The sequence below is a fragment of the Protopterus annectens genome, chromosome 3.part1 (genome assembly GCF_019279795.1).
Source record: "Protopterus annectens isolate FY-2018-M chromosome 3.part1, PAN1.0, whole genome shotgun sequence".
Taxonomy (NCBI): Eukaryota; Metazoa; Chordata; order Ceratodontiformes; family Protopteridae; genus Protopterus; species Protopterus annectens.
The window spans coordinates 1826999228-1827012959 of NC_056732.1; the positions used below are offsets into that span (position 1 = coordinate 1826999228).

The 13732-nt window shown below is 39.0% G+C and overlaps 1 protein-coding gene across 1 annotated transcript; it reads left to right on the forward strand.

Annotated features, from left to right (window-relative positions):
• Positions 1-11827: 11827 nt before the first annotated feature.
• LOC122797891 (gastrula zinc finger protein XlCGF26.1-like) lies at positions 11828-13354 on the forward strand. The gene has a single exon (XM_044066410.1). The coding sequence runs from the start codon at positions 11828-11830 to the stop codon at positions 13352-13354; it is 1527 nt and encodes a 508-aa protein (XP_043922345.1).
• The last annotated feature ends 378 nt before the right edge of the window (positions 13355-13732 follow it).

The window sequence follows — 13732 nt, forward strand, 5'->3', positions numbered from 1 at the left end:
GTCAGTGTTCATAAGAAAATTTATGGACAGATTCCTTCTGCAGAAGTATGTCAAATACATGGGCCATTTGCATAGCAGGAATGTATGCACAGTGCAAGTCTACTGACTTCAGAGTCACTCAGATTTGTGTATTAAAATTAGTTTGGACAAAAATTAATGTTTCTGAATATCTGTGATAAAGGAGGAGCCATTATAAAATGTACATGCATATAGAGAAAGAAAGTGATAACATTTTATACATTAACCTGTACTAATATATTTTGTTAAGAAAGGATGTAGCTGTTTAGAATATATAAAGTAGCTATTTGGATCAAGAGGTAGACAGATATCAAGGTTTGTGCCGGAGGGTTACTTGGATCTGTTGTATTTTAATCACTGTCAGCTGTTTGTAAAAACATTGTGGATTTCTCTTGCCTTTTTTAACTATCCTGTGTTTCTTCTGTAGGTTATAACATCCCACTGGACCAGCTGTTATTACTAATCGAGAGAGATGAGCGAATACTTTCTGGTGACACAGAAGGAGGAAGGCTGGTGCAGGAGAAGAAGTTTCCTGATGGCTCTTCTAGAAGTAAGTAGCTGCTCAAATAGTTAATTGTTTGTTTCTTTACCCCCCCCCCCCTTGAAAAAAATAGTAACGCAGAGTAAATTAGGGATGTGGATGTCATTAATGACTCACCCTTACAAAGCATTGCTGCATCAGTCCAACAAGGCACAAGCCCCCCAGATAACACAGCCTCTTGGACCCAGACAGAACAACTTTCATTAAAAGGTAGCTTACTGTGCTTGTGACTTACTGTTATGTAACATACTGCATTTACATAAGCAGGCAGCGGGTAAGAACTTGCTTTTTACCCAAACCTCACTCGAGCATGATCTTCTGCTGCAGTCTGCTTTTTCCTTAAGATGATCCACCCAGTAGTTGTACTCCAGTTTGTTTGTTTGGATTGCTGCTATTGGGCGTAAAGGTGATTATTGTTCCTGCTCTGTCTGTTAACCCTTAAGCAGTCTTCAAACATCGCTTTTTTTAACATACAGTGCTTAGTGTCTTTGGTTTAGAGAGATATTTGCTCATTTTTATTAAGCTAAAATGTAAACTTTCTCTGATATACTTTACTAGGTGCAAAGACTATAGGCTGAATCCCGCCTTCCAGATTGATATCACTGGTAATATCAGGCAAGGCTCCAAAGCAGGGTCAGGACACCCAGTTATTTTGAATCAATTGGGCATTAGAGTGAAAATTCACAAAGAAGTGCCTTAAGTAAGGACCTTCCTCATATTGTAACTCCTCAGTTAGCTACTTCATGGATTAGTATAGGAAAAAGTCACTGTTGGTATCTCCTGCCTTAGAATGAGTGCAACTTCCCCCTTTCACCTTATTTTATGAATACTGAAGTGCGTCAGGAATGCTTTCCATACCAGGTTCTGTTTCTACTGAACACATTTATTTTTTTAATTTACTGCTGTACCCCAGACATACTCCTGCTCACCTCTCAGTGAGTTACTGTTTATTTGAGGCTGCTTCCTGTCCCTTATCTGCTACCTATGTCTCACTCCTAACTCTCTAGTCTACTTTCTCCATCTGGTCTGGCCCAGTTCTATCTCTTTTAGTGTCCGCATACTGCTATTTGGTACAGTGTCCTTTTTTTTTATCTGCCACTGATACAATCCTCCTTGTTTTTCGATTTAATACTTCCAACTTTTTGCTGTTAGTTTTAACACTGCCACTGCTGTTGTTGTGCCCTAGTCTATTAAGACATGTTTACTTATGTTTTGCTAATGCAGGCTGATTGTTTTCTTGCAGGACTGTTTGATCCCATTCTGCTTAGTTACACTCAGCTTCACTTTGCTCCCCATTCCCACCCACCCCTGACATCACTTCCTTTATAGCGGGCTCACTCCACTCTATCCAAATTGCAATCTATCACATGTCTGATCGAAGACTGCTGGAATGGGGCTCAGTTTTTAGCTTTTTATTGGTTAATTGGTTTAAATCAGTTTGCTCATTTGTTACTGTTATATTAAAAAAAAAAATATATATATATATATATATATATATACACACATATATATATATATATATATATATATATATATATATATATACACACACATATATATATATATATATATATATATATATATATATATACACACATATATATATATATATATACACACATATATATACACACATACACACATACATACATACATACATACATACATACACACACACATACACACACACACACACACACACACACACACACACACACACACACACACACACACAGCTAGGGTTAAAGTATTCCCAGTGCCATAAAGTCTGCTCTTCAAATTTTCCCTTAGAGCTAGTTTCAAAACACTGGTGCAACAGAGGAAGACACCAAACAAAATTAGCATAAAAAACTTCTTTACTCAATGCTTTTATCTCAAGGACTTCTTCAAAAATAAAAATGCATAGATTTTTATACAAAAAAATATAAATTTATAATCTATTTTACCTCGTTTTATCTGAAATGCAAACAAGTTTACTTAGACTCGGGCTTAACTTTGTCCCAAGTAATAGAGCAGATTTGACTAACACCCTGCTCAATTTAAAACTGTACGTTAGAAAATTAATTTGATGTATATTTTCAAAGATGTACACATACCATGTTCTGCTAGTTTTAAAAGACCATCAGCCTTTAATCCTGCGTTGCATAATACTTTGAAAGTGTTTGAAGATTTTTGTAGCAAAGACATTAGATCTGTATTAGGAAGTAAACCTGAACATTTTTATTTTAATTAAAGTTATGAAGAGAAAAAAGCTCTTCAAGAGCTTCAACATATAGATAATGTTAGGTTTATGAAGGCTGATAAAGCGGGTGGGCTGATTATCATGTCTATTACAGATTATATTTTAGCGATGGAGAAGCTGCTTAATAATACAGATGAATATATGGAAGTAAACAGCAATGTTATAGATAGAAGTTACAGGTTTGTAAAGTATGTATTATATGACCTGTTGATGAATGGTGAGATTTCTCCTGAAATTTATGATTTTTTTTTGTTATAGATAATCCTAGATTGGATATACTACTTGGTATACCCAAAATTCATAAAAATACATCTAAACCAGGGAAGGTAAATACTGTGGGAAGAAATAGCCAGGGAATTGTTATGGCTAGGCTTGTATAGGCCCTAGGGCTGATAGCCTAGTACCAATCTATGAACCTATCCACCATTTAGACCTGTTGTTGCTTCTTCTGGTAGCATTACAGAGGGTCTATCATTATACCTAGACTCATTACTTAACCCAGTGGTGCAAAGTTTACCTTCATTTATTAAAGATTCTTGGTCATTTTTGGATCAGATTAGGCTATTTAGACAATGTCAGGTGAACTTCAATACTGATATGAGTGAGTTTTTATAATGACTGTAGATGTTTTCTCTCTGTATACGTGTTTTCCACAAGCTGAAGGAATAGAATTTGTATCTCAGTTTCTGTCTAAATACACTACTTTGTCTGAATCTTCAGTAAAAACATGCTGTTCCTTGTTGGAACTATTATTAGATAATTTCTTTCTTTTCAGCAAGAAAAGTTATAAACAGCTATGTGGTGTACCAATGGGGGCTAGTGTAGCCCCAGCTTTTGCTGGGTTGGTGATGGCATGGTGGGAGGAAAGAACTCTTACCTACTGTCAGTCTTGCCTCAGATATTTTATTTTACTGCAGGTACATTGACGATTTTTTTTTATTATTAAAGGTCCTTCTGATAAACATTCTTTGTTTTTAACACAAATGAATCCAAGCTGCGACTTTTTGAAATTTACTTTAAGTGATCACGGCAATAATGTAAATTATCTGGCTGTGAGTCTGGAGTGGAATTCCTTAGATAGATGCGGTTCCAGTCATATTTTTAGAAAGGCTACGTGTGTTAATAATTATTTACACTTCAGTAGTGACCACCCCATGTTCATGAAGAGAAACGTTCCCAAGGGTCAACTTATTAGAGCATCACGTATGACCACAGATGATGATTTATTTCTTAATGAAGTCAAATTTATTAGTGATTTATTTCTGTGTAGAGGGTATCCCCTGTCTTTACTTCAAGAAGTGAGTAGTAATATCGTGGAGGGAAGAGAATCAGAGTTTCCCCCTATTATTAAGAAGGGGCTTTGTGTTAATAATATTACTGGTCATTCTATCCCCTCTTCATTTTTTACTACACCTAAATGTATTATTAATATGACTATAGACAGTAATAAAATTAAATCAATTGTCTCTAATAACTGGAAAATTATTTCCGGTAATAATGAATTTTGTAACATTTTAGGTGATAAACCTACTTTTGTATACAAAAAAATCTAATACTACTAAGAGTATGCTTGAAAAAAATGACTTTAGTAGCCATGCCAGTTACTGATAAGCCCAGGGGCATGTATAAATGTCTTCATTGCAACATTTGTAGATATATTTATGAAGGACCTTACATTAATTTACTTCATTTAAATCGTACTATCAGTGTACCTGGGAGATTCAACTGCAATTCTACCAGTCTAGTGTATATTGCATTATGTTCAGGTTGCACTGCATTTTATGTAGGGATGACTACTAGGAATCTGAACAAACGCATTAAAGAGCATTATTATGCCATTAAGACGAAGGATGATAAAAATGCATTGTTCAGACATTCCATTCAATGTAGTTCATACAAAAATTTTTCTTTTACTGTCTTGGAACATGTTGTGGTTGACCTAAGGGGGAGGCAATATAAAAAACAGAGTGGAAAGGAAAGAGTCAGTATGGCAGCTTAGACTGGGGGCTGACAACCCTGCAGGTTTAAATAAATCCATTAATATTAAATGTTTTTAACAGATAGTAGATAGGAAGCATATTTGCTGTTTTAACTGTTGCATTTTTACATTTTTGTATGTTACATTTTTATATGTTGACTATCAAGTTACAAATGTGTATTTAAATGCTGATTTGTTGCTTAATTGATTAATTGATTTAGTATTTAATTGGCATTTTGGGAGGGACATGGTTTTTGTATAAAAAGTGTGGTAAATGTATGCATTTTTATTTCTGAAGAAGTCCTTGAGATGAAAGCATTGAGTAAAGAAGTTTTTTACGCTAATTTTGGTTGGTGTCTTCCTCTGTTGCTCCAGTGTTTTGGATTTACTTGGTTTTGTTACAATGGTGGTCATTTTATTTAGTGCTAAAATATGTAACTTTGATCTCAGTACTTGTTCAGAACTCGTTGTAAGCAGTAAATAAGCTACAAATTACTACAGCACTCAACTTTCCTCACTTGTCTGGAGGAAAACAGTTTTTAGTACTTAATAAATGAGCACCTATCCAGGCATGTCTAAGGGTAAGCTCCCGGTGTTTTCTACTGTCTACCAACCTGTGAGAGATGCACTTATATAGCCAAACTGGAAGCAAAGCTCTCTTCACCCAAGTCTGGACTTGACAGTCAAGAGGAGAAGGTAAACACTTGCACCACACCACACTCATCACATAGTCCCTCAAAACCTACAACACCAAAACACACACACAGAAACACGAAACACACACCTACATTCACGGAGGCTCTCAATAAAAATCTGCTCAAGCAACAGAGACCTCCAAAGTAGAAACGCAAGCATCCTCCACCCCCCCCAACACAACCCAAATGACACATAGCCCACAAACTCAGTGTGCCACTCAACGACAGCTCATAAGGCATAACAACGTACCCAACACTCTAGTCATAGTGACTCTATAGTCAGGCACACTGATGTTCCACTCACCAGACTAAACAAAGAGAAAGTTACTGTCAGCTGCATTTCAAGTGCCAGGATCCACCACATAACGCACACACTCAGGTCACTCCACAACAAGTACAAATATGACTCTGTCATTGTCCATGTTGGTGTGAATGACCTGAGACATGCCTCCCTGGACTACATGAAAAGAGACATGGAGGAGCTCTCCGATCTTGTAGCCCGGGCAGGTATGACCTTAGCCCTGAGTAGCATCCTGCCATCACCCAGAATGATACCCCACAGTACAAGGACAAAATGATTGACTTCAACAAATGGCTAAGCTTCTGGTGCCATTCTAAGGGGAGCCAGTATCTGTCTGCCTGGGATGACATGATCGACGGACCATGATGCTTTGCCAGAGATGGCCTGCACCTGTCTTCCTTGGGATTCCCGATACTGGCTAAGGCTCTTGTCACCCCTATAGTGCCTTTTTTAGGCAAGGTTCAAATGACAAATTCACCACCTTAACAGGTACAAGCAAGCAAAATCTGAGGGTAATGCTATTCAATGCTAGAAGTCTAAACCTCAAAATGCATTCACTGGAGGCACTCCTTAAAATGGAGAACATCGACATCCGTGCAGTGGCAGAGACCTGGTTCAAGGCTCCAGAGAGCACCCCTGCATTACCAGGCTATAATTCATACCACACCTTTCGGCCACCTAACCTGGACTGAAACACTAAAGGTGGAGGTGTGTCCATATTCATTAAGGATATCCACACCTCCAGACTAGTTGCTCAGCATAATGCATCCGAGATTATCCAAGTGCAACTAACTCTGGGCAAGACCGCAGTCCAAATTGTAGCTTGCTACAGATCCCCACCATGCCCCAGGATTCCCACTCCTCATTTCTTGATACACTGGAAAATATTAGGGTACAACCCAACACTCAAATAATGGGCGATTTTAATGACCCCACTATTAACTAAGAAAACTACTCGTGTACCAACTCTTTTGCTCAACGTTTTCTGGAATTCAAAATTCCAGTGCCTTGGATCAACTTATCCACACCCGCACCAGGGGCAGCAATATCCTAGACCTGGTCATTACCAACATGGGTGACCGGTGTTCCACATCAGAGGTCAATTCCTCTTGGTCAGATCCAACCACAAGTTCATCAGCCTAGACAAAAGCATCCCACCCCCACCCCCCATTAGGGAAACCACCGTAAAAAATTTCTCCAAAGCCAACTTCACACTTCTTAAGACAGAAGTGGCAAACTTCACGACGCCCATGCAGATGGACAATGGAGGTACGACTGATGAATCCTACACAAATGCACTTTATAAGCACTTACATGAGTGCATGGATCGTGCTACCCCTAACTGAACCAAGATGCTATCCTCCAAAAAAGGAAGCCAATCTGGTGGTCCCCTGCCATAAACAAACTCTACTACAGAAGAAAGAAACTGTTGCAAAAAAGGGTAAAATCCCATGATTGGAGGAACTCCCTGGTCAGCCTCAGTAAGAAGCTGAGATCCCTCATAAAATCCTCCAGAGCTAGTTACGAAAACAAAATTGCCACTGATTCTAAAGACAACCACAAAGCATTCTGTAGCTATGTCAAGAATCTCAATGGCAACACTCAGATCTGCTCTGAGTTACAGCACAATGGCACTAAATATATAGAACCAACTGATATTGCCAACATCCTGGCAGATAGGTTCAGTGCTAACTTTACCCCCCTCTCACACCCTAAAGGGCCCATCTCTATACTGGAAGAATGCACAGTTCCTGCAATTATGGCTGCACAGGTAAAAACCACACTCTCCAAAGCCAAGAACACAGCATCCATGGGACCTGACAACATCCCAGGCTGCGTTCTACAAGAACTCAGAATGAACTGGCACCCCACCTAAGCGCCATGTTCAGTCATAGCCTCACCTCAGGCTTTGTGTCCACTGAATGGTGCACAGCGATGGTTATCCCACTCCACAAAGGGGGAGCCACCACGGACCCTGGGAACTACAACCCCATTAGCCTAATGAGCCTGGTCTGCAAGGCCATGGAACGTATCATCATGGATCTTATACACAAAGACATTGGTAATCTCCAAACTCTCCACCCCACCCAGTTCCGGTTTGTAAAAGGCAGATCATGTCTCCTAAACCTGATAGACTTCTTTGAAGCAGTCACCAAAGCCATAGACAAGGGTAAAGTGGTTCACACAGCCGATCTAGATCTTGCCAAGGCTTTTGACACCATCCCCCACTCTGGAATTATAGATAAACTCACTAAACTAGGTATAAATCCCTATGTCACAAGATGTGTTGCCAACTGGCTCACTGACAGAACCCACACTGTGAAAGTAGCAGACTCCAAATCTGACTTCAGACCAGTGACAAGTGGAGTACCACAGGGTTCAGTCCTGGGTCCTCTCCTGTTTGGTATCTACTTTTCTGAAGTACAGGCTAACACAGAAGGTCTTTGGCTGATGAAGTTCGCAGATGAATGCAAACTAGGAGCCATAACCGAAACTCCTAATGATGTGGATATCCTACAAAAGGGCCTCATGGAGACAGATGCCTGGTGTCAGAGCCATGGTCTCAAGCTCAGTACCAAAAAGTGCATTGTCATCCCCTTTGGTAAAAGCTCTGTACAAATGAGCTACCACCTAGGTGGTAGTCTACTTAACACCGAAAGTGTGATAAGAGACCTTAGGACACAGGTAGACAGTAGTCTCTCCTTTGATAATCACATCGCCACAGTAGTCAGGAAATCCTTCTACATGGCACACCTCATCACAAAAGGTTTTCTCATCCAGGAAAAAAGAAGTCATTGTTCCCCTCTACTCGTCACTCACTGGACCCATTATAGAGTACAACGCCTCTTTTGGTATGTACCTCACACGACATCTACAACAACTGGAAAGACCACAGAAATACCTCACAAAGAGGATTACCGGCCTCAAACAGATGCCCTACGCAGACCATCTCAAAAAACTCCAGCTTTACTCTGTCGCATGTTGCCTACTCAGAGGCGATCTCTGCCTAACATACAAAGCTATGTCAAACCCAGAGCTGTTGGACATGCTCTACTTAAAGAAATCCCAATCCCTCTGAGGGACCTAAACCTTGTTACTACAATAAACAGAACATGCTGGAGGGATAGATTGCTGTCCCAGAGACTTCCCAAACTCTAGAACAAACTACCTATCTATATCAAACAAAGCTCCTCATTAGCACTCCTCAAGAAAAATCTTGATGATTGGATGGGAAATAAGAAATTCACCCTGGGGATCACTTCTGTGGCTCTGCTTGACAGGGGCACAGGAAAATACTTTTCTTGGGTGGCGAAAGCCAGGGTACCTTTTTGGCTAGGCTTATATAGGCCCTAGGGCCAAAAGCCTAGTACCTACCTATGAATCCCTAACTCCTCCCACCTGCAGCAATATAAGCATCTCACAAATAACCACTCACAGGCTCTCACTCCTCCCAGTCACAAAAATTACATTGGCCTCATCTGCTCTTCATACTGTCATGTGCACCTAAATTTCATTATTAGCATCCTTAGTTGTATTCTGCTGTTTATGCCTCTGAATTACTTCAAATATCATTTATATTCCTGCGTTTCCTTTCTCATTGTTACATACGTAGAATTAACTTCTCTTAACTAACTCGCATGTTGCTCCCCTTCACACTACACACTCCACTTCACTTTTCTTCTTCTCTATACCCACCATATTTTCAAATGTTTGTCCAAGCATTATGTATCTCTTTGCTGCTACTACTATCTTATCAAGTAACTGTCACTGCATACTTTCACCTCTGTACACCTCTCCTCCTGCAGTTTACTCACCACACAATGAAATCAGAAATACCTATACAATGCATCTCCCTGCATTTTTAATCTCACTTTGTTTTTATTTTAAACACAAAATACTTCACTACCACCAATGTACTCCAAAAATAAAACTCAAACAGGTCTCTTCTAAATCAGTACACTACCTCTCAAAAATCCTACAGTGTGATGATTTACATCACAGCCCAGACCCTGAAAACTCACAAATAAATCCAAATAACAAATAAGCACCCCTGCAAAATTGTGAACAACCCTCCTTCAACTACCACCTCAAACTATACCTGTTCCTAGCTGTACTGTCCTAGCATTAAACAACCATCTATCCATACTAATGAAGCTACCATGTCAACCCCTCACCCACATATCCATACTGATAAAAATAGTACTTCAACCCCCCAGCACCTATCAATACTAATGAAACTAGCACATCAACCCCCACCTCCTACCCATACTAATAAAACTAGCACATCAACCCCCTGGCACCTATCCATACTAATAAAACTGACACACCAACCCCCCACCTATCCATACCAATAAAACTAGAACATGAACCCCCCACCTATCCATACTAATAGAACTAACACATAAATCCCCCACCACCTCTCCATACTAAAAAAACTAACACATCAACTCCCACCACCTATCCATACTAATAAAACTGACACATCAACCCCCACCACCTATCCATACTAATAAAACTGACACATCAACCCCACCACCTTTCCATACTAATAAAACTGACACATCAACCCCCCTACCTATCCATACCAATAAAACTAGAACATGAAACCCCCCCACCTATCCATACTAATAAAACTAGTACATCAAACCCCCACCGCCTATCCATATCAATACAACTAGTACATCAACTCCCCACCACCTATCCATGCTAATAAATTAGTACATCATACCCTCCACCACCTATCCATAGTAGTAAAACTAGCACATCAACCACCACCTGTCCATGCTAATAAATTAGTACCTCAACCCCCTACCTACCCATACTAATAAAACTAGCACATCAACCCCCCCCCCACCTAGCCATACTAAGAAACCTCTGTTTATGAGTGCAGCCCCTTGAAAAAGAAAGCTGGATAGATGTGATGAACCCATCTGACTGTGTAGATGGGATAATAGAGGGGTACATACATTATCAAGCACATTATTGAGAGGTTTACTTAGCATACTGATGTGAAAGGTGAAAGTTTAGCCTGTGCATTGACTAAGTGATCATTTGATGCTTTATAGGCCTTCATAGAGGAACATGGCACTTTGCTTTGTGTGAGGAATTTCAGAATGTCTATAGCACTTTTATATAAAAAGCTGACTTTTACAATTCTCATTACATTTCAGACTTTGCATCTGTACCTTTGAATATACCTGTGTAACTATTCCAGAAACTTGAGTTTCAGACATAACTAATTTTCTTTGTATTTAGTGGCAGCTACATTAAAAAGATATACTTTGCTCTGTTATTTCAGCAACAAGGTAAATGCATTTGTAAACTTGCTTTAAATTAAAACCTGTAATCCATTTTGATGCATTATTGTTTCAGAATATTTCATTGCAAATTAATTATATTTTATTTTAACAGTAGAGAGTATGTCCTTTCTGTAGTCTGTCTGAGTCTCACATGCATAAAGCCACTGTGAGGCAGTACATTGGATTTAAGAATGGTTACTTCTGAAATTTGTACTAGTAGCGTTGTTTTTTTATTTTGACAGTTATGAGCTTGGGATGCTGTTGAACATTCAGTGGAAGAGAATAACTTGTTAAGAAAACTAATATGACAACTTTAATTGAGCCTGACGTTTTCTACAAGGAATTATTGTGTTTTATGGAAATGATTGAAATAAAGCCGTGGCGTGTGTAAGATCTTTTTGTTGGGTCATCCAAAGATGCAGAAGGACAAGTCTTTATGCAGATACATTTAAATGGATTAGATAAATGCTGTTATGTATTATTGGTTGCACATTATTAAACTAAATTTATGATTAGTTTCCAAAGGATTGCAGGAGTATCTACTGACATACAGTTTGTTGTAACATTTTATGTAAGAAGGTACATCTTCATTCTGGATCAGTGTTTTAACACTATATTTTTTATTTCAAGTCTGCAGGAATGTTGATTTCAGTGAAATTCAAAGTCAGCAGTCATCCCGTGGGAAATATCTTCATTCTGAATATGATAAAGGTTTGTCATGCAATTTGTCAGTCACGGGACAAAATGACCTGATGCAGACTGGAAAAAAACTCCATAACCATGTGAAAAGGAATGGGTTTATCAGGAAGGAAGCAGATCTAGAAACTCATGGAAGGGAAAAGCCATGTGACGGTTTTAAAGAAAGTGGCGCATTCAAGCAGAGTAATGATCAGTTTATTCATAGCAGGAAAAGGCAAAAGATCACCAAGGGGCGACACACAGAAACAATCAACAGCAAAAAAACATGTAAAGGCGCCATTCACAACAAGCATCTTCTAGGTAAAAACAGTTTAGCAGAGCATCAAAAAATTCAGGATAGATGGGGAAAGAAGAAACCAATTACATGTACCATATGTGGCAAATCTTTTACTGATAAGAGAAGCCTGGTAGCGCATCAGGTAGTCCATACTGGGCGAAAACCCTATAAATGCGCTACATGTGATAAGGAGTTTTCACATAAGAGAACTTTGATGCTGCATGAGAGCATCCACACTGGACAGAAACCCTATAAATGTGACATATGTGACAAGAGCTTTACACTGAAAGGGCGCATGATAACACATCAGTATATTCACAGTGAACATAAACCATACAAGTGCCCTTTTTGTGATAAGAGTTTTGCACAGAAAAGTAACATGTTACAACATCAGCATGTTCACACAGGTCAGAAACCCTATAAGTGCACCGTGTGTGACAAAAGCTTTGTGCAGAAAATAAATTTGGTAAAACATAATTTAGTCCATATTGGTCAACAGCCTTATAAATGTGCCACACGTGATAAGAGTTGTACAGACAAGACTAGCATGGTAAAACATCAAAATATTCAGTGTGTGATCTCTCAAGCTGTTCAACCTAAACACCTTGAAGAAATTAAACAAAGGCAGAAACCCTATAAATGTATTACATGTGATAAAAGTTTTAGATACAAAGTCACTATGTTAAATCACCAAGGCATTCATACAGGGCAGAAGCCATATAAATGTGTCACGTGTGGTAAGGGTTTTACTGAAAAAGCTAGCATGCAACGACATCACAATATTCATACTGGCCAGAATCCCCACAAATGCAATATGTGTGACAAGAGTTTTAGGCACAGAGTCACTCTGTTAAGTCACCAGAGCATCCACACTGGACAGAAACCATATAAATGTGCCACATGTGAAAAAAGTTTTACTCGCAAGAGAAATTTAACAGTGCATCAGAGTATCCATGCTGAAAAGAAACCATATAAATGCGTTACATGTGACAAAGGTTTTGTATACAAGAAAACTCTGACTCTGCACCAGAGCATCCACACTGGACAGAAACCCTATAAATGTGACATATGTGACAAGAGTTTTACACTGAAAGAACGTATGATAACACATCAGTATATTCACACTGAACACAAACCATACAAGTGTGCTTTTTGTGGTAAGGGTTTTGCACAGAAAGGCAACATGATACAACACCAGCATGTTCACACGGGTCAGAAACCCTATAAATGCACCGTGTGTGACAAGAGCTTTGTGCAGAAAATGAATTTGGTAAAACATAATTTAGTGCATACTGGTCAATAACCTTATAAATGTGCCACATGTGACTAGCTTTTACAGATGAGAGAAACCTAGCATGGCATCAGATTAGCCACACTGGAGGCTGGCCCCCTTTTTGTAGAAGGAAGTAGTAGTCCACAGAAATCACAAAAACTGACAGGCCAAAAAAGAGCCATAAAGATGATAGGGTGGATTGTTGAGGATAAGAAATTGTATATTGTTACTATTCTGCAAGAAACCCAGAATGTCCAGACAGAAGATATACAAGAAGATTAAGAGAGAAACTAGAGGAAATAAAACTACTTGCACAAGAAAAGCTGCCAGAAGCTTCAAATAAAAATTTGTGTTCATTAATACAACAGATTTATGAAAAACATTATATAGACCAAGAAACCTTCGGCT

What these genes read in the sequence shown, in the direction of transcription:
- LOC122797891 (XM_044066410.1), top strand. Translation starts at nt 11,828, where the DNA reads ATGCAGACTGGAAAAAAACTCCATAACCATGTGAAAAGGAATGGGTTT.